We start from the raw sequence: 22,084 nt of genomic DNA on the forward strand, positions 1-22,084 counted from the left end.
GCTGCTCACCCAATGCTCCCTTTATAGGCAGGAAAGAAGCAACAGCCGATTTTTGGCACATTTCCTCTGATCAAATGCAGATATATTTTTTTTTAGGATGAGTCAAATCACACTCTACAACTGCCTGTTTGTAGTCACAGTGTAGGAACCGCATATGGTGTCTGCCTTACGTAAGAAACTAGAAGACTTTAAAAAGATCTTTTATAGCCTTAAAATATATGAGCCCATTGGTGTTTTCAAGTGAAGGATCCTCAGCCCCCGAGCATGGAGATGATGTGGGGTTGGAGTTTGTGGTGGTGAAGCTCACTGCTGGACACAGAACCCACCAAACGTCTTTGTGCCTCTGAAGGCACTTGGTGTACCTGCAAGGAAATATTAATAGTTCTACAGCAAAACACCTCAGTAAAGAAGTCACAGTGCATCAAGCATTGCATTTATCTCTAAATTAATAAATGGCTTAAAACAGCATTTCTTGTTTTTCTCAATGGAAATAAATTAAGCCAAATAATTACTTTGTTGAAAATGAGGTGTAATCCAACAATTTTTTAGGTTTAGGGGGTTTTGTTATAGTTTCTTTTTAATTAGGCTTAGAAATACTTTTGGAGGGAGAATGCTATTCTGTTTTTAAGTGTATCATCCTGTCACTTTTCCTTTCTGCTCCTGAGGGCCCAACTTCAAATGGTTCAGCTTGTGGGAAGATTTGATTTGAAACAGAGCCATCCGAGGGCATATGTAGAATAGAGAATTCTGTTACAAGGGGAAAAGCCTGCCCATTGCAAACAATTTTGTGACTTTGTAAACATTGTAGGAATGGCATTAATTGACAGCATGACTCATGGAGAAATGTTGTTATGATTTACTGTAACAAGATGTGTCCTTTGTCAGTGAACCAGAGACAAAAGATTATTTAGGTGAGGCGTACGTGGTCCTCATTAATCATTGAGACCTTGGTCTGTTAAACCCACAAAGCTCCTTTCAAGAGTTTTCTAAAGGGCTGTTTCTTCCTTTGTGCCATCACTGAGGGTTGTCAAACAATCCATGTTCTGTGCGACATGTAGGACACATTCTATATGGGCACTGTATGGCCTGGCCCCGCAGTGCAGAGTGTCTGACCTCACATGGGAATTTCAACCATCTGCATGGGCAGAAGCTTCAACAGGGTTAAAAATATCAGCGAATGGGCTCTCAAAAATGAACAACTAAAGGCTAAGGAGGTTTCTTTTTATTTTTTTAAATCACTTTTTGTGATAGACAAAACAGATACACCAAAAGAGGCTCAAGTTAGATACAGAAACCCATACCCAGACGCTCAGATTTGGCAAGTATGCTAAGTAGTAGCTGTTTGCACGTCTTCTCCCACAAGGCACATTTATCCGTGCCCTGTTGTAGAAGCCAGAGAAGAGGTTTATGGTTGGCTCTTTAATGAGGATGTCCAAGAATTTCTTCAAAAATCTTGTTCTTCTACTGGGCTCGTAGAGTTTTTGTCCATCTGGTAAAGGTGGACATCTGGAACAAGCTAGAGCCAAGGATTTGAAAAGATTTATTGTTTGTGAGAACAGATACTCTCGAAGAAATTCAACTTTATCTTTTCCATGCGAGAAAGGAAGCAATTTAAAGAGTTTTGCATGGCCAGTTCTTTAAACCTTTATTTTTTTTGTCTTGCATTTCGCTGATCTGACTTATACATTTTTTTTCTTTACATGTGATTCTCTTTTAAGCTGGAACTAGAGCAACAGAAGATACAGGAAGAGCAGGAAAATGCACCTGAATTTGTCAAAGTCAAGGGCAACCTGAGGAGGACGGTCCAGGACGCTACAGAAGCACCAGACTCCTAGAGCCTGCTAAGACTTGCAGCTTTCCTGTGGAGAGAGGCTTTTGCAAGTTGTCTCAGATTTGCCCCTCAAGAGGGAAAATAACAGCATCCAGCTGACACTTACTGAAGATGAGTTTTTGAATTCCTGAGGCGCATGGGTTAAAAAGACAAGTACCATAAACAGATTGACTTGCCAAATGCAGTCCTGAGATCACTGGATAAGGAGTCTGTCTGTCAGTTCAGTGTCAGGGACCAGCTGCATGTGCTTACTCAGAGATTTTAACCAGGGATACTAGAGAAACTCCTTCAGTGTTGCACTGCTTTATCTCTTGTGATCCTAGTGTAGTGGAGATAACACAGATTATATTTTGCTTTAAAACAGAACAAAATTTCTCCTGTGATTTCTGAAGAAGCTTTGCTGTGCAGGTGAATTTCCTCCATCTAGGCCTACAGCCTGTGCATATCCCACAATAATTTGTGCTTACTTGGATTTTTTAATCAAATCTGGGAGGATCCGAGGTATGTTGATCACTGCTGCCCATCCCCACTAGGATAGGCAGGTGTGAGCAAACTGGGAATACTTAAACTTCACCAGCAATGAGCAGTCAAGCAGCCTTAAAGCCTCGTTCTCCCTGTTTTACATACAGAATTTGGGTTATGGAAAGAGCAGAAAAACAATCCTCTCACCAGAGAGAACCCAGAAGCTGATTTATCTGTAAACTTAGACCCTTGTGAACAGGCCTGTGCAGTGCTACCTGTGAATTTACCTCTATCTCTCAATGCAAAACAACCTGTCTTCTGCTTCTTTGTGTTTTGAAATCCTACTTCCTTTACTGTTGTGGCCTTTCTCCTCTGAGGACGTGCTGATCTGCTTGCAGTGCTAACGCATGACTTGGGAGTGTTTAAACTCACTTGCTGGAACTGAAACAGGAATCTCATCTGCTATCAGTTCCTTGCAGGAACTTGCTGTGGTTCCTGCAACAGAGCAGTGTTTAAGCCAGACCTAACTGATCATTGGGATCTACTGAAATGGATATTTTTCCCTAAAGTGAGGCATAAAATGAAGTTCATTTTATCCCGTCCTTCCTTTAGCCTCAAGAAAGGAGGGAATTGTGTTACCACTGAGTCTTAGGGTCCCATTCTGTCACCTTTTGCCTTTCCACAAGTTGCCCCTGCGACTTGCCATTAAATAGAATATTGCTCAGCTTGCACGGGGATGACAGAATCTGATCCTTTATGCTTATGACTACTAGTTATCCAGGGAAGCCTGGGATGAGGAAAGGGAACAGATTACTCATGTAGGATTCCAGAACTGGATTCTTACCTGGTGTGAATGCGTGCAGATATCTTATTTTCAGAAGCTGGGGAGAAATCCTGATCTTCCTTGGCCAGCACAGCCCCAGCTCTCACTGAAGCTGTGTTCACCCATATCACCTGAGGATCTGATCCCTAGTCTTTGCCTTAGGTTGCTAAACAAAACTATTTCTACGTTGTAATTATATTGGACATAGCTGTTCAAAACCACTTCTGATTAATACCAACAGTGGCGTGTTTCTATTGTAAAGGTGGTGGGGGAGGGTTTGTTGGTTTGTTTTTTAGTTCCTTCTGTAAGTATTGGATGTTTTAAATACAATTTCAGCATAGCGCTCAGGACAAAGCGGTCACAATTAGAAATGTTTCCTAGATGCAGACTTCAATTTGTCAAGATCCAGGCATTTTTCATGAGGACATAATCAGATCGAGACTAGATTGAATTGTGATAAGTGTATTGCCATTGATTTGGACTTGCAGTGTGACTGACGCCTGGAAGATTAAATGTGAAGATGGTCTACTAGGCTCTTCAGATTATGGACATATGAAAGACAAAGGCCAAACGTAAGACACTTCCTTGTATTTTCTCAACAAAGGAGCACCCTGAGTGCTGCAGGTCCTTCCCTGTCTCCTTCCCTTCTTCTGGAAGGAGAGGAACTTCCTTTCTGGCAGCAAATTATTCAAACACTTGCACTGATTTTGTTTTATCTTGTTGAGAGAGCACTATGGATAAGCCTTCCACGCCACGCTCGTGTTTTATCTGCTCCCAGCCTAACAAACTTCACGCTCTTGGTTTCCACTCTACAATTAACCTTCTGCTCAGTATGGAAATGTGTAGAAATTGGTGAGGAAACTGTTCTCTGGCTTGAGCAGACCATTTCTTCTCAGCCATTTCCCTGTGGTGAACGTGGCCAGTGCAGCGAAGTTGGTGTAATCCAAAAGGCACGGCAGGCGGTGGGGGATGAGGACCTCTCTTTGGCTTCAATGGGTGTTGGGTTGGGCCCCCAAGGCTGAAGACCTTCTGCTTTCTCTCCATGCCAGCTTGTGATTCAGGGTAGAGCTTCTCATTCTGAAACACAGGAGGCCGGAAAACTCCCTTGTACATACGGTGTGAAGTAGGTTTTTGTTTCCAGTTGGAATTAATTCTCTGTGTGAACAGATCATCAACGTGTGTGTTAGAACATCTTGCAATTCCGCTGCCCCTTTAGTCTAGCAATTCCAGCCACCTTTTTTGTCAATTTGACAGGCAAAAGCTCGTCTTTTAAGTCAGGATTGGGCTAGAATGGGCAATGCTTAAATGGGTGGTCAGCTCTTCATGCCACAAGTGTCCTGTGCGGCTACTCAAGTAAGAAACTGCTTGCCAGGGAGTAGAAGCAATTCCTGATCCGACCTTTAGCTGTGTGGGTTTTGAAGCAGCCAATTTGAGGCAAATACTTCAGTGATTTGAAAATGGCTCACTTACCACTTTGTACTTTCTTAAAACTCTTGCTTTTGATAGGATAGTAAATTTTTTAGCATTTTTGTGGCTTTAACCTTCTGTTAATATCTGCACTTGGTTGAGTGTACATATATAAATATATATAAATATAAAAAGGGAGCCTTAATGGATTTGTTTTCATAATTTAATATTTTTTGTATTTGCTCTTGTATAATTGTTTTTAACTAAAGGTATTAAGAGAGTGAGGGTGGAATACTTAGAACCAAAGTTATGCTTAATAAAATCTGCTACATGCTTGGCATATGCGGTGGTGTCTGTCGTGTCCTGCTGAAAACAAAACCTCAGGGACTGCCCTGGGATATCCAGGTTATTTAAAATTCTGCAATGCAGGAGGGAGTATCAACATCGTGATGACTTTTGGTGCCTTTAAACTGTATCCGTGTTTGTATATACAAAATTATCTCATAGTGTTTTTTAGTCTTATTTTCTTCTAAATATTTTTGATGCAGAAAATTTTTAGGATTGTGTAACTGTTCAGCTCCAGAGGCAGCGCATGAGGGAAAACTTCTGATGAGAATCAAATAATTGCGGAAATCATTCCCTGTCCTGCTAACCTCAGAGCGCACCAGGCAAAGTTCAACCTTGGAACCGTCAGCATTGCAACAGCTCTGTCCTAAAAAGGAGCGAGGAAAGAATCGTGAGCCTGGCCCTGGGTTCGGTCCTGCAAAGGTGCTTTTGATTTAGGTGGTGCTCAAGCCTGTGGTTCTGGTAGGAAAAACTTGGACAAGCAAAAGAAAGTGCACACGCAAATGGTTTGCTTGGGTAGGGTCAGGTTGCTCAGTGACATTGCAAAGAGCAAAATCCTGTGTCAACAGCGGAGACAACGAGCAGAGGGAGTAACAGGACTGGAACAGGTGTGGGGTCATCAGTTCTCCATGAAGATCGTCAGCTCTTGCTGGTGAGCTCTGGTCAGCTGGGGACAGGTGGTGATGGAGGGGGAGCTGGACAGGAGCGAGGGGTGAAGCGAAGTGGTGGTGGAGGAGGAGAAGAGCAGCAAATTCACAGCAGATGTCAGGAAATGCTTTTTCCTTCAGAAACTGCTCAGCATGTGGAACGAGCTCTGGCAGTGCTGCTGATGCGATGGCGCTGGAGCCGCTCCAGGAGCTGTCAAATGTGGGGGAGGTAAGAAAGAATGGTGAGTTAATGAGGAGTGGGTTCCTGTGGCCTGCTGGAGATCCTGCCCGGTGCTCTCCTGCCTCAACCATACCCAAATGTGTTTTGAATTATCCTTTGATATTTCACTCCAGCTCCAGAAAGAAAACAGTGAGGGCCTGTGATCTGCTTCTGTAGCACATCCAGCAGAAAAGATGATTTTCCTTTTCTATGCATTTTTGGATGGCATTGACCTAATATGTTCTGTCATGTGATTCTGCAAGGACTGGTCTGCTGGGAACTTTGTTTGTGCCCCTGTGGCCATATGCAGATGGATTGTGTCATGTCGTAGCTGGATGGAAAGAAGAACCTTCAGGTCCCTTGGCTGCTGTTACAGGGGCCATGGATGACATTCGTCACCTGAAATGGCTCATGGCACTTGTGATGGCCAGTTGCACTTAAGAAAGTAGCTGAGTAACACGCTGGAGACAGAACAGTTTCAGCAGTGTGGTTTCCACAGGATCAGAACTGATGTCTTTGGGGTGAAGAACAAGAGGGCAAGTCAGATTCTCAAGACATCACCATAGAAAGAACACAAACACACAATGGGATCTGGAGGAGTAGAAATACAAGGTCTCTTTGTCACCACTTTAAACTTCTTGTGTTCTATTTGAAACCTTTCATCTGTGAAGGGTTTTCGTGCCCTTGTCACTTGTAAGGGTGACTCTTCTCAATGAAGGTGACGGAAACCATGGCCTGGGGAAGTATTTAGTGGTGGTTATAGAGCACAGATGTCCCCACTTGTGCTGTACAGCCCATCTTTTGGCATTGCTTTAGGCCCAGGTAGAGGTTGCATTGGGTCCACCACACAGCCTGCACTGACTCTCCGAGGTTAGATGGGGCCAAGTTCTATTCTTTGGGTACCAGGGGCCTATTCTGCTGAACCTCAGAGAGGTGCATTTGAACTGATCATCTGCAGGCTGGGAGAGTTGGGGTGTTCAGCCTGAAGAAGAGAAGGCTCCAAGGAGACCTTATTGTGGCCTTTCAGTGCTTATAAGGGACCTATAAGAAAGATGGGGACAGACTTTTTAGCAGGGCCTGTTATGACAGGACAAGGGGTGATGGTTTTAAACTAAAGGAGGGGAGATTCAGGTTAGACATGAGGAAGAAATTTTTTACACTGAGGGTGGTGAGAGCCTGGCCCAGGTTGCCCAGAGAGGTGATGGATGAACCATCCCTGGAGACATCCCAGGCCAGGCTGGACGGGGCTCTGAGCAACCTGATCTGGGTGAAGATGTCCCTGCTCATGGCAGGGGTGGCACTGGATGGAGCTTTGAAGATCCCTTCCAACCCAAACTATTCTATGATTTTTCGTTATACTACTGTGGAGAAACCAGCCCAGTGGAGCATAGTTCCATTCTTTGGCTGCAAAGGAGCCTGCAACGCACAACTTGGAGGGAGTATCATCTGTGTTGCAAGGACTCTGAAGCTGGGCAATTCAAATCCCACCTCTGAACAATTCATTCCTTTTCATGGAGTTTTGCTCCCCAGGACAGATGAGGCCCCTGGATACCTTTTGTGACTTGGGCCCTTAATCTCTGTGGGGTTCATAAGCTGATAAAGAGCTCGGGCTCTCCGCTGTGCTCTGGTGCTTGGGGCCATGGAATCTTCAGCAGAGCCCCCAAGGTACTGGGGGGACATGTGGCCCCTGCAGGGGATAGGGAGAGGGACCTGCCCCAGGCCGGTGGGAGAGGAGGTGACATCTCCACAGCGGTGGTGAGGGAAGGAGGAGGATGCAAAGCTCCTGAGAGGGGGCTCCAAGAGCCAGAATCACCCACTACAGCTGTAGTACTTAATTATCGGAGTAATCATTTCCAGAATTAACTTCTATTATGTACCCAAGTCCAATCTCTCTGGTGGATGGCATGAGCAATTTAACACAGATTGAGGCTGGCACCGGGAAACTTCAGCCTGATTAGGTGGGAAGAAGAAACGCACTTCTTTCCCCCTCTTCAGCTGTTCAGAAACTAATCTTTCATAACGCTACTGAAATGCCAAGTCTGCTTCATTGTGCTCGAAAATTAAAGAGCACCCAGCAAGCCTTAGCAGGGTTCATTTGAAGCGGGGTCGCTCGGAATAAAGGCAAAGGGAGCTGCCGGTGGAGCGCTGAATCCCACCCGCTCCAGAGTCGGGGTACAGCAGCCCAGCCCGTCTGGAAAAGGGGTTCTGACCCACGGGATATCTGTCTTTGAACCCTCCTTCGGTAAATGGAGCCTAAAAGATTTCTCTGATGAAAAACTGATGAGGAATTCACTTTTATCAGTAGCTCGGTAGCAGCAGGAAAAAAAGGGAGACCGTTTAAACTTAACACCGTCGGAGCTGGAAGGGCCCTTCATCACTGCGGGCGTGGACCAGAACGAGTGATTTTCCCTGATGTACAATTTCGGCGCTGGTCTTAAGCCGGCTTTATTTCTGTGCTAGTCACTTACCTTGTGACGGTGGAACCCTGAAATCGTACAGAGAATTCACCAGGGCTCAGAGAAAAAGAAAGAAAAAAATAAGTGGCATTTGGAAATTAGCTCAGCACACTGGGTCCTATACCTCACCAGTACTGGTTTGTTAGGGATATTTTCCTCTCATTTTTAATACAAATCAAATGAACTCATTAAATACCAAAGGGTAAATTCTCTTCAAAACACAGATCTCGCATATTTTGTCATTTTCTTATTACAAGGGAGTTGATTCTGGTTTGCACCAAGAGCTCTATTCCTGCATGTTGGGAAGTGGTGCCGATAACCAGACTGGAGGTGAAGTGAAACCAGAGCCGCTCCATTCTGGTGCTGAGGAGCAGGGGTGGCTGTCTGGGGAGGACAAAGGGGAGGCTGAGGAGGAGCAGACAGTGGGAAGATGAGTCCCTGACTGATGAAGATTTCCACCCTGTACCCAAGGTTAAACAGCAAGTCTGCGGATCTGAGGATGATGCACAGCCTGTGCATGGCAGAGTGTGTCCCTGTATTCACATCTAACATAATGTATGTCTTTTTAGGTTCGTGATGCTTTTGATTCTTTTCCTATTGTTTCCTTTCACCCCAAGCTCTTGCTGCCTGTTCAGGCCTCCCTGCCCTTGGATTATTTCCCAGGGCTGGTTTGTAATGAAAGGCATTTAATTAGCGAGGAATCCTTGGGATGGATCCTTAAATGGGTGTTGGAGGCTGGCGACTGCATTGCTGTGCAGAGGGAAGGGTGAAATGTGGCCCAAACCCTCAGCCTGTGGGGACCGGCAATGAGAAATATTCTGTATGCAAAGGGAAAAAACAGATAGGAATAAGAATTCAGAGTGGATGTCTGACAGAACATGAATGAGCAACTGGTATAGTTGTATCAAAGTTTTTATCTCTGAGCCCCACTTAAAAAGAAGGGCCATGATGATAAAAGCCCGATGGGGGTGAGAAGGAGGATGAAAGAAGTATGTTCTGTGATCAGCAAGAAGTCTAAAAGACATAGAAGCAATCCCTGGGCAAAGCTTAAAGTGATGAAAAGCTTGTCCAAATGATTTACTCTCCAGGTTATTCACCCCCCGCTTCACCAAGCTGCACTGCAGGGGCTTCCAGACTTTTTAGCAGCGCCTGTTACAACCAGACAAGGGGTGCTGGTTTTAAACTAAAAGAGGGGAGATTCAGGCTGGACATGAGGAAGAAATTTTTTACAGTGAGGTTGGTGAAACCCTGGCCCAGGTTGCCCAGAGAGGTGGTGGATGCCCCATCCCTGGAGACATCCCAGGCCAGGCTGGACGGGGCTCTGAGCAACCTGATCTGGGTGAAGATGTCCCTGCTCATGGCAGGGGTGGCACTGGATGAGCTCTGAAGCTCCCTTCAACACAAACTATTCTATGACTGTTTCCAGGGGCTCCCGGGTCTGGACCCGACTCGCATCTCTGCTGCCACCTCCTGGGCTGGGCCGTGCGGAGCGGGACGGAGGGTTTTACCCTGCGGAATGGACCTGCAAAGGCTGTTCTCTCCCCTCCAAAGCTTTCCTCTGAAAATACAGTGGTGCTGAGCTCTTGAGACTTTCTCTGTTGTAAACTGGTGGTTTCTTGGGGAAATGCAAGAATATTTAGTGATTTTTGTTATGCAAATCATAGTTTGGGTAGGAAGGGACCTTCAAAGCTCATCCAGTGCCATCCCTGCCATGAGCAGGGACATCTTCACCCAGGCTGAGAGAGTTGGGCTGTTCAGCCTGGAGAAGAGAAGCTCCAGGGAGACCTTGTTGTGGCCTTTCAGTGCTTAAAAGGGGCCAATAAGAAAGACGGGGACAAACTTTTTAGCAGGGCCTGTTGTGATAGAACAAAGGGTGATGGTTTTAAACTAAAAGACCGGAGATTCAGGCTGGACACGAGGAAGAATTTTTTTACGCTGAGGGTGGTGAAACCCTGGCCCAGGTTGGCCAGAGAGGTGGTGGATGCCCCATCCCTGGAGACATCCCAGGCCAGGCTGGACGGGGCTCTGAGCAACCTGATCTGGGTGAAGATGTCCCTGCTCATGGCAGGGGTGGCACTGGATGAGCTTTGAAGGTCCCTTCCAACCCAAACTCTTCTATGATTCCTACATATCCCACCCATCCCTCTGCAGTTTCCATCATGATCTGCAGACCTTCAACTTCTCCCTCTGTTCACCCATTCAAACTCCCTGTCTTACTTTCTAAAAATGCTCCCCTTCTCTATCCTCTCACTCCATCCTCCCAGCTGACAGCAGACTCCTCCTGTTGCTATAACAACAAGCAACAGCCCGGCCAAATTGGCCAGACCCCACCACACTTCCCTGCCTGCATCCAAATCACCTCCCTATGTGCACACACAGTCGCTTCCTCCTCAGGTCTTGACCTACATCTACCTGCAAGAGGGGTGCTCTGTTTGAGGGGTGTCAACCCTCTGCACCCCACCATGTGCTCCCTTCCCCCTCTGTACACGCTTTCCAGCCCCCCAGCGAGGTCCAAATATGTGACATGGACCACATTTACTGTCCCACACACCTTCCGAGTCAAAACATAACTGTTTCGGCCCATAAACCCCACGCAGATTAAATTATGAATACGTGGAAACAGGGGGATTGCTTGAAATGTGGTGAAGAAGGTGTGCTCAAGGCTGTATCTTGTCATCGTCTGAAAGCTGCAGGATGTGTCTAGCACAAAATTGCAAGACAAAAACTGTCCACCATGGGGCAGGGAAAGTGCAGTATCAGAATGCCCTTCCCTGCCGAGCTCCAGCTCTGCTGCCCTCTCCTTGGGCAGGCTGCTGCCTCTGGGGCTTGTCATGAGGACTTCTGACCACTGGGATGAAGAAGACCATGGACAGCCTCAACACCAGGTGGTGGGACACAAGAATCCACAGAGTGTCCTCTGCCATCTTATGACCTCAGGCTCTGCCTGTAGCATTTTCCATGGCAGGCTGGAGGTCAGAGGAAATCAGGGTGTTTCACAAAACAAACATTAAATTGTTTTCCCTTGGTGGGCTGGTGAAGCTCAGGAGCTGCTGTCCATTTGTACAATGAGCAAGGTGCCCAGACGTTGCCAAAAACATCTGCTGAGAGTTTGTTTCCAAAAAGTACTCTGTGTGCATTTGTAAATTCCCCAGCCCCTTGGCGTTTCTATCTCATCCTCACTAACTGAAGAGAAATCACTTCAAAACCAGCAAATTAAAAAGCGAGACAAAATATTTATGGCAGTTTCTGCTCCTTGTAGCAATGACCTGTTTTCGCAGTCCTGCCTGCAGCTGGAAATGCATATCAGCTGGTGGTTTTGTGGCCTCAGCCACAATATAAATTTACTTCTTTGTATGCATAGTTTTGGATTAAAGAACTGTTCTTTCAGTTCATCTTCGATTGCTGATTTCAAGAACTCCCTTACTCCAAAGCTACCAGTCTTTTCTTTTATAAAACAACTTCTAAGTGCAAAATGCTTTTGGCTCAGTGTTCAGATGGCCTTTTCACACAGCCTGGTTTCAATACTGGGAAAAGGCTCGAGACAAATTTGAGGTGTTCCTGCCACCCCTCCATCAGGAGGAAGCATCTGTTCTTCCTGTGACCACAGGGGATGATGTCCTGTTGTGCAGGGTTTGTCATCTTCCAAGGCTGAAGTGAGGACACCTTAATGAAGCTGGTAAGTGCTATGGGTTCTCTTTCCAGACAGAGTGTTCTGTGCCTCTGAGCAGGCTCGGCTCAAATCAATGACAGGTCCAGGCTGTGCCATCCTCAACAGTAACAAGCTGGTCCAGATCTTCTTGTCCTTACTTTGATCATCCAAACTGCTGCTTCCCAGTCCAAATCTGCAATTCCAGTTGGGTTGTCCTGCCTTCCCCTGCGTTGGGATGTCCCAGAGACCAGGGCAAGGAGAAGACAGCCTGCAGAGGAGACAACCCTTGACCCAAGTTGACTTACCCTGTGAAGTGCAAGAGTTCCCATCAGCAGATCACCTTGACACCACTCATCCTGCATTGCCTGTTTTCTCTGCAGAAAGCATCATTCTTTCTTCGAGCCCATCCAAATAGTTGTGTACAATAGATACTGGATTTCCACCTGCCATTTCAAGGGCTTTTGGAGGAAGACACCAACATTTCATAAAAGCATCATTGTTTTCCAATAGCTGGAGTCTCTTTGTTCCTCACTAGTGTGGGGAGTGTCCATCTGATCTCACAACTCAGCATCTGAGGGTCACCGGTTCATGTAGATGAAGTGTTTGAACCCATTTGGTCCCACGCACCGTTTCCCACACAGCTCCTCACAGAGCCACGTTCTACTCGATTAGGGCAATCTTGGACTTCCTCTTCTACCAACCCATGATTTATTCCTCTGCAAATTCATGATTTCATTCTCTATCAATCCATGATTTCTTCCAATGCTTTCATTCCAATTCCAGTCAGGTTAAACTGGAAATACTATGGGTGCAGTATTTTACAATTTGGACGTTAGCATAGATTTCCAAATTAGGCGTGATTTTTCAGAAAGATTCAAACAGAGTCTACCTCCCACCAGCAGCTACCCAAATGAGTTTTATACTCTTTAATACCACAAATTACAAAACAAGGATCTGTTCGATAAGGCCAGGCTGTGTTAAGTTGTGGCTTTTTGAGGCCGTGTATTTTTTCCGTTCCCAGTTTTTAACTCATCATGATATGTAGGGTTGCTACTAGAAATGTAAGAGGGGATTAAACCTCAATAGCTCATATTCTTTTTTCATCCTCTCGCTGCAAGCTTTCAGACCTGAGCAATGTTTCAGAATATCTGTTTTATGGGCGGGTGTCAAAGAAGTTATCCCAAATCTGCTTCTTCTCACCTTGAGTTGAATTTGTGCGATCATGCATTCAGGAAAAGATAAGGTTTTTGTTAATCAGTAGTTATTCTAATTCCTAAGGATTTTAACAAAATCTACTGCATTTTATTCTGAATTCCCCACTGAGTTTGGATTTTGTTGCTACTGAGTTCATATGCAGCAATGATGACATCCCTATACTTGGACTAATTTAAAACTGAAGATATTTGTAATGTCTAAGCTTCCAAATAAGAGCAAAACATCTATGAACATGCCTACATATTTAAGCGATGTTATTCAGTGAAGGTATTTTGTACATACAGCTCCTTCAAAGCAGATGTCTTCATAAAGGCCAGTATTCAGCCAAGGGCCTTTAAAAATCACTCATTGTATTGAAAATGTTGGGATTATCCCAAATGTAGCCAGAACACAACTAGAAGACAGGCGTGATGCTTCTTCCAGCCGTGACTCACTGACTACTGTGTTTCACCTCTTGTGAGACAGGGTTTAGCTCACGGAAGGGCACTGAATTAAGTTCAGAAATATCTCAGCTGATATTTAAGTTCAGAAATATCTGCATTTCATGCAGTGCGAACGTCAGTGTTTTTCAGAAACTGCTAGGACCAGTGCTGGAGGTTTTTGCAGATGGTGCTCCAAGCGCAGAGAGCTCCAACTCTCTCCATTGTGTTTAATTGTGGCTCTGTGGGCACAGAGTGGCTGGAGAGCAGTCAGGCAGAAAGGGACCTGGGGATACTAATGGACAGGAAGCTCAACATGAGCCAACAGTGTGCTCAGGTGGCCAAGAAGGCCAATGGTATCCTGTCCTGTATCCAAAATAGCGTGGTCAGCAGGACAAGGGCAGTGATCCTTCCCCTGTACTCTGCACTGGGGAGGTCACACCTGGAGTATTGTGTTCAGTTCTGGGCCCCTCAGGTCAGGAAGGAGATTGAAGTGCTGGAGTGGGTCCAGAGAAGAGCAACAAGCCTGGGGAAGGGACTTGAGCACAAGACCTATGGGGAGAGGCTGAGGGAGCTGGGCTTGTTCAGTCTGGAGAAGAGGAGGCTTAGAGGTGAGCTCAGCGCTCTCTAGAACGACCTGAAGGGCAGTTCTAGGCAGGTGGGGATTGGGCTCTTCTCCCAGGCAGTCAGCAATAGGACAAGGGGGCATGGGCTTCAACTCTGCCAGGGGGAATTTAGGCTGGCTATTAGAAAGCAATTCTTTGCAGAGAGAGTGGTCAGGCATTGGAATGGCTGCCCAGGGAGGTGCTGGACTCACCGGCCCTGGAGGCTTTTAAACTGAGATTGGACATGGCACTTAGTGCCATGATCTGGTCAATGGACTGGAGTTGGACCAAGAGTTGGACTGGATGATTCCTGAGGTCTTTTCCAACCCAGTCAGTTCTGTGATCCTGAGAGTCCCCAGCAGGACAAGCACGGCTTGTGTAGCGTGAGCTTTTGTGTGTGTGTGCCAGGGGAAAACTGCCTCAAGATAATTCATTATGAAAAACAAAGTAGAAGCTGCTATTTGGATCGTCTCATGTATGTCGTTTGTTCTCCTTTGTGCTAAAAAAATGCTTTAATGAGTGGGTTTGTGTCATGAACGGCCACTTTAACAGTTTCTTCTGTTTAAAATTCAGTGTTCCCTTTTATGTATTTTAATATTTATTTTTTGGTAAGGAGGGTTGAGGAAACATTGCGTTAAGCCTCATACAAAGTTGTTAATAATCCTGCAAATTTAAAAGTGTCACATTCCCAGAAGTCCATTGTTTTAATTGCATATTGCTATGCCAAACAAAATTGTGACCTACGCATTTTATTATTTTTAGATCTCGTCTTTCAACCTCGTTGTTTGTGCAGCTCTGTTTTATATTTTTTTTCTCAATTAGCTGTGTTCAGATTTGCTCACATCCCTCTCCTCAAATACTTTCTCTGTTGGTTACCTGGAGCACTGCGAACGCGAAGGTGCACAGGCTGTCTCCAAATCATGCGTGTAGCCTCCTAGAGACAACCCTTATTGCTCTTATGTGAAATCAGTGGAACGAGAAAGCCAGATCCCGTGTCCTGAATGGGGAACAAAGAGCCAAGAAGCTCCTGGGTTTTATTCTTGGCTCTCGTTCTGGCTCACTGTGTGGTCCTGGCTGCCTCCTTAAGGCTCTGATTCAGCCAACCATTGCAGCTCTTTGCTCCTGGTGAGGCCCTGAACAGCCCACTGAGTTCATTGGGAAGCCAACAGAGTTAATGCTTTTGTGTTTGGGTCTTAATCTTCTGGTATCAAGAGCTCTGGTGTCAATATGTTGTGTATATCACACGCCCAGAATGAAAAAAATATGAATGTGCCTGAAAAATGGAGGAGAATATGCCTGTATCTGGGTTTCTCAATGCCAATTTTAGTAGTTTAGAAGGGGAAAATTAATGTGGTGTAATTAAAACAAAAGTGCAGCATGAGAAGACAGGTCTAGAACACCAATTAAGCTGATGTCGTGTCTGCAGCAATGAGAAGATATATGGCATTTTGGCTGAGGTATTGTGTATATATATATATATACATATATAGTGTATATAGGCACTGACTTGCAGAGTTAACATCCCTGGAGGTGTTTGAAAGGTGTTTATATGAGGTTCTTAGGGACATGGTTTAGTACCAGAGTTAGGTTATGGCTGGACTCGATGATCCTGAGCGTCTCTTCCAACCAAAATGATTCTATAATTCTACGATTCCATCCTTTCACCCCGTGTTAAAAAAACGAAGAAACTCTGATGTTGTGTGGAGTGGGTGCTTCGGGGAGTGGGAACAAATCCCGTGGGACACAGGTCCCAGATGCTCCCGGGACCCTTCCTAGACACGTGCAAATGAAGAGACTTCCTCAAGCAAGAAAGATTCAGACTTGATCCTGCACCCAGAGCTTTTCCCTCTGCCTGCTTCTTTGCCCGGACAGAAAATGAGCCACCTCCAGGTATGATTTAAAGCTGGTCATGGTGATTTAGGGATGGAAATCTCCTTAATTTTTAACATAATTTTTCTGCCTCTAAGTGCCACTTTGAAAATATATTCCCTGGTGATTAAAATTGATGAGGTAGTCTAGAGGAAGGAAAACGGTGTTCAGTATTCTCTGCTTTCTGAGTTTTGGAAGGGTGCCTGGGAATATGTCTAAATTTTATAAGCTTTCTGAGAAAAATCTGTAAAACTGAAGAGCAAGAGGAGAGTTCAAGTGACTTCGGTTATTTCTGTGCCTAACTAGTGAAAGTCAAATACACTTGTTCTTAAGCTGTGGTTTATCTCCAGAAAATCAATCTGTAACAGGTGATGTGCATATCATTCCCTCCCTGTCTTTTGGAGGGGCCAGAACAAGACCTATGTATCATGGTCCTTCCTGTGAGCCTCATCTTGACTTATCCCATCTGTGATCATGATTTGTAGCATAATTTAAATTGGAAAGGACCTCTGGGTGTCTCTGACTCACCCTAAAAGCAGGGCCAGCTTAGGGAGGTCGTGGCCTCATCCAGGTGTGCTTTCAATGTCTCCAAGAGTGGTGATTTCACCACCTCTTGGAGCAACCTGCTCCATTGCCTCATCACATCCCTCACCCTTCAGTTTGGTACCTCTCTTGCTTTTCTAGATCCTCCTTTTAGGTTTGTTTAAGTAAGGTTATTTGGGTTGCCTGAATTTTGTTATCTAGTCCCATTTTGGGTGCCAGTGGGAACTGTCACCTCAGGTGATACCCGCTCACAGGATTGTGTGGAGGTTACAGGTGGGGATAGCTGGAGGTGATATGCCAACCCGGGCCAAGAAACTATTCATGGTGGACACCTCCATGCAGTGGGGCTGCACCTGTGTGAAGCACCGGCTGTGCTCAGCTCTGCTGCTGTCCTTGTGGTGCTGTCCGTCTGCAGCCCCACCACCATGGCAGGGCACCCCGGGGGGGGGCTCAGGATTCTATGGGGCTTTCTCTGGGGCATGACCTAAGGAGCACCAGCAGCAGGAGGTGGCATGATCTTCAAAGGAGAAAGCAACTCAGAAGTGTCTGCAGGTTGTGGATCACAGGGGCATCACAGGAGTGCCTAAGGTACATGGCAGGAGAGCATGGCCACCCACTCCAGTGGACAGGTCTGGAGTAAAAAAGATGTGGCACCAGACTAGGATAGACGTGAGGGAGAAATGTTTTACACTGAGGGTGGTGAAACCCTGTCCCAGATTGCCCAGAGAGGTGGTGGATGCCCCATCCCTGGAGACATCCCAGGCCAGGCTGGACGGGGCTCTGAGCAACCTGATCTGGGTGAAGATGTCCCTGCTCATGGCAGGGGTGGCACTGGATGAGCTTTGGAGGTCCCTTCCAACCCAAACCATTCTATGATTCTGTGATTCTCTGTCTGCAGCCAGGCCCGAGTATCTGTGGCCTCGCAGCTTCCCAGCCCATCGAGGATCAAACCTCATTCCCCGGGATGATGAGCTGTGGTACCCAAGGCACCCCTGGGGAGCTGGAGTAAGAGCTCACAGTGCTGCTTGTACAGGATGAAGGGGAGGAAGATGATGCCAGTCCATCATGCTGTGAACCAGCAGAGCTGCAGCAGTGGCGTCACATTGATTTTCCCTTTTCAGTCAGGTGAAGCTCTGGCCCACTATGACAGGAATATCCTGTAATTATTTGAGCTACAACCCAAGCAGGATCTGACAGTCAAAATCTCTTTGCAAGGAGTTCTAGAGATTTAATATATGTATAATACGTTATGTCAGTATTATAATAATACAGATATTTAATGTGTAATGTTAAATTTATAACATGACCAAGGGTTTATCCTCTGATAGGTGACATCCTCAGCTCTATGGAGGGCTGATGGTGTGGAGCATGATGAACAGTCAAATGAGCTGCAGGGGACAATCACAGTCAGGCAAACCATAAATTTAAGCTCTTTATACACTGCAGAGACCAACATGCAGTGATTGTATAAAAACATGATATAGGTGCATACTCCACCTGAAAAGGAGAGGTTGACAACACTAGGGTTTCCCAGCACAGAGCCTCTGTTTTTCCTGCTGGAGGTGCATTGCAACAGACACAAGCATTAGCATTTTCTGCTTCACAAGGCACCTGCTGGATGGGGAATTTTTCACCCAATTGTGTGGAAATAGAAAATGTTTGACAGAGGCAGAGCTGGAATGGCATATATCAATAATCAAAGGCAGCGTCTGGGGTTTACAAAATGCTGTAGCACGCTGAAGTTTTTCTAAACAACCTCCTTGAGGTTTGAATTCTTGAGCTTCCAGATTTCTCAAGGCACAAAGGCAATAAAGGGAAAAAAAAATGTACAAACAGAATTTTAAATAAAGCTCTCTCCAGAGAGGAAACTAAAAAAGAATAAGACATTACTCCTGTAAGGGAGAAAAAGAGCTGAGCACAGTGGTCCTTTGTTGCATCAGACCCTTGAACTCATCTACAGGGTGCTGTAATTTCCAGTGGCTTTGACTCGGGGTGGCTACCAACCAGGAAAAAACAACACACAAATTTATCGGTCAGCTTCATTCTGAGGGAGGCTTCCAGGAACTGGAAAATCCTGTCCGAACTGTAACAGTTTTCCTTTTGTGAAGCAAGAAAACAAAGTCTGGAGGAAGGACTCCCTGCGGAGTCGGTCAATGGAGCAGCTCCTTCCACGCCGGCACAGCCTGCGCGCTTGGCGCGGGGCACAAGACCCAACACAAAGAGCTGGCAGCTGTCTGAACTCAGAAACAATTAGAGAACTTGGAACACTCTGTACATGGGACATTAAAGCTCTTGCTCAGTTGTGTGAATCCCAGTCCCAATGTGAATGGGCAGATTGCAATTTGTTAGTTTCCTGGGTCTGGGGTTTGAATTTGTATCAAAATCAGTGGAACATGAGCATGCATCTAATGTCATCGTCTAGAAGGACATTTAACCTTGGGAGGTGGTCCACCTGTGTCTGTCTTCAGAGAGATGCAATCAAGGTCCTCAGTTGAGTCTGATCCCTGGAAATATTTCAAGACACATTTCCCTTTCCGTTGACTACGCAAGTGGCTTGGATGCTTCAAGAGGATTTTTCTTTAGAAGCAAATATGTAGTACCCGGTTCCACACATCTCGCACCTGGTACTCATTTCTGGATGGAGACTGAAAGGACATGCTTTTGGCCAAGAGACCTCAACAGGAATGTAACAGACATCCGAGGATAATCCAGCACCACTGAACCTACGTGGGATGGAGCTCACTGCAATACTCTTGACTATGTGTGAGCTTCGAGTAGGGAAATAAGTCCAAGGAGTCTATAAAGGAAAAACTTGTCCACAACAAGAAGTTACAAACACTCAGCTGGTGCCTGAGTGAATTTTGCAGAGAAACTGGCTTGTTTCAGCAAACTTAGACACTCAGCAATCATTTAAAGATTTTTCCTGAGTTTCTGGCTCAATGAAGGTCTCATGAAAGGGTAAAAAGAATCAGAAAAATAAGTGAAGAGGAGAAAAAGCATCTGGCACCTCAGAATACTTTAGGTATAAATATAATCACTCCTTATCCATTGTCACATAAGCATTTTGATCCTCAAGAAATAAAGGAGCACATACCCCTTGGGAAAAACTGTAAGGAATTGTTTTCCAGGAAAACCCTTTTAGGGACGATTTGCGTGCTAGAGGGAGGAAATAATCTCAGCTGTGCAATTCCTATGGTATTTCAAAAATGACTCAAGAGGTACCTGTGCTCTAATGACTCTCAGGACTATAAAGCAGAAGGAAAGGAATAAGGGATGAGCCTGAGAACATTCCTCTGGGAAATTAATTGTCCTGTGATGAGCAGGAAGCCTTTAACTCTTGGAAAATGCCTCCTACAGACTGCAAATGTGAAAAATGTTCCCTGCACACTAGTTGTCACTGAGAGCTAACAATAAAAGGGGTCATACTGTACCCCACATCATTACAGACTGGCCTACTTATTGCAGAATATAATTTCCATCTGACCTGGGATTAAGAATTACCTAAACTTGAGGAGTGGACCCCTCATCATTAGTAAATGGGGTGATGCCAGTGATTTTTGAAATGCTCTTCCTGCATCTCATGCCCAAGGGAGAAAGAAAGAACCAGACACTGCACTTCAGCTGCCCTTACCTGGGTTTGGCACCAGCATCCAGTTCTTCTTAATTCTCCTGCCAGAAACAGCAAAATGAGGGATGTGAAGTTATTGGTCCCAAATGTTTGAAAAATCAAATGAGAATGACAAAACTCATGAAACAAGCCTTAAAAAAGCCCAACCTGAAAAACACTCAATGGGATTGTTTTATGTTCTCCCTGCAATCTGTCTACAGCTTTGGGGGCCAGAAGCTTATGTTTTAAAATGATGGATAAGCCACGTGAGGTCAGGAGGCAGGACTACTAACAAATGTGCCAAAACTTTCTGAAAACCAAGAGTTTACAGGTTATTTACCTAAATCCCTCAGTTTTGTAGTGTTTTTTGTGAAAAATATGGAGAAGCATCTCTGGAGAGCCTTTCTTGATAGTGCTGCATTTCTAGAGAGGTGCTGATATTTCATTCCTTTCTGCTTCACCGTGGTGGTATCTGAACAACTTCTCATCGAGCCTAAAGCACATGAGTAAGATCTGTGAGATCTGATTACAGCTTTACTGCTGCTGAGACACTGTAATGTCAATTCTTCTTACATTTAGCTTCTCAATAGCCCCACTCTGAATTCAGATGTTTGGTGTAATTTAATAAAATGCTCTAACAAATATATTTGTGTCAAACAGAAGTGTCCTCAGCGGTAAGTAATAAAACACTTAATCCAGCTGCAGAAGCATGAAGTGTAATATTTCCTGTAATAATTTCCTTTTCTCTGTAGCAAGATGACCTTAAAATCTCACGGAACACATCGAGCTCCAGTGCTGGAACAGTTCTGATTTACTCTTCATCATCTAATGAGCATTTCTTTTCTTCTCTGGTTTCCAGTCTGAAAGGAGAAGATACAGAAGAGTAAATGCTGTGTCTGTTGCAGCACTGAGTGATATCAACTATGCATCTCTCAGTTTGTTTTAAGAAATTTAACACTTTCTTTTTCCTTGTTTTGATTTTTTTAAAATGCCAAAAAATCTGGAAAAACAATTTTAAAAATTCTTCTCATGTAAAGAGAATATATTTTGATTTGAATTGTAATTCAGCTAGGAAACAAATATCATCCTAGGGAACAGCGCAAGAATCTCTTTCCTCCTTCATTTTCTTTTATCCTGAATTATTGCAGAGTATCTGGGACTCCAAATCCTGGAGGAGCACTTTATGTTTCACCCAAAACTTTTTGGAAAGACTGGAAGGATTCTTTCCCGCTGAGCTTCAGATCAGTAGCAAGTGTGAGATCTTTCCTTTCTAGATGTTTCCTCCCTGGGGCTTTTGAGCACAATAAAACTTTCGATTAGGAGCTGGAAATAGCAAGTACACCAGGGTGTAGTGAAGTGTGCCATAGGGAGGTGTGAACATCCGAACTTTGCTGGACATCTTGGTATTATTAACAACTGCTACCGAGAGAGGGGGCTGTGCAACGTGCTCTCGTGGTTTATTTCTTTGTGTGGTGCACAGAAATCTCTTTTCTTTCTGTGCTGTAGCAGGTCCTCTCCCAGGTCCTCATTTATTTGCACAACCATTTAAAATACATATATTTAAAAAGTGAAAAATGAGCATAAGAAAAAAACCCAGAGGGGCGCATTGACTAGCTAAACTTCAAAGACATTCCTTCCCTGCTGCCTCCTGTGTCTACGCATTTCTCAGTTATGAAGCGCCGGTGTTTCATTTGACTTTGCTGCCACTATCACAGCACGACCTTCCCGTGTTTGTTCTGGATGGAAAGAAGAAACTGCATCTCAAAGGAGCGCAATGGTCACCACGGCTGCCAGGAGAGGAGGCTGAGGAGTCAAAGCTTGGCCATGGCCTTTTCAAGGCCAGGCTGGATGAGGCTCTGAGCAACCTGATCTGGGTGAAGATGTCCCTGCTCATGGCAGGGGTGGCACCGGATGAGCTTTGAAGGTCCCTTCCAACCCAAAGCGTTCTGTGATTCTATGATTCCGTGAGTTTGCAGTTCATGCTCC

General features: G+C 45.1%; 1 protein-coding gene across 3 annotated transcripts in view; it reads left to right on the forward strand.

Moving 5' to 3' along the window:
- Window positions 1–4,863, forward strand: part of FAM107B (family with sequence similarity 107 member B) — a 62,438-nt gene extending 57,575 nt beyond the window's left edge. For all 3 annotated transcript variants that reach the window (XM_071803507.1, XM_065846275.2, XM_071803508.1), the window contains one exon: window positions 1,719–4,863. In XM_071803507.1, the coding sequence (XP_071659608.1) occupies window positions 1,719–1,835 (117 nt within the window). In that variant the 3' untranslated portion in view covers window positions 1,836–4,863. The remainder of the gene's footprint in view (window positions 1–1,718) is intronic.
- The last annotated feature ends 17,221 nt before the right edge of the window (window positions 4,864–22,084 follow it).

The sequence above is a fragment of the Patagioenas fasciata genome, chromosome 1, assembly GCF_037038585.1.
Source record: "Patagioenas fasciata isolate bPatFas1 chromosome 1, bPatFas1.hap1, whole genome shotgun sequence".
In the NCBI taxonomy this organism is placed as follows: Eukaryota; Metazoa; Chordata; class Aves; order Columbiformes; family Columbidae; genus Patagioenas; species Patagioenas fasciata.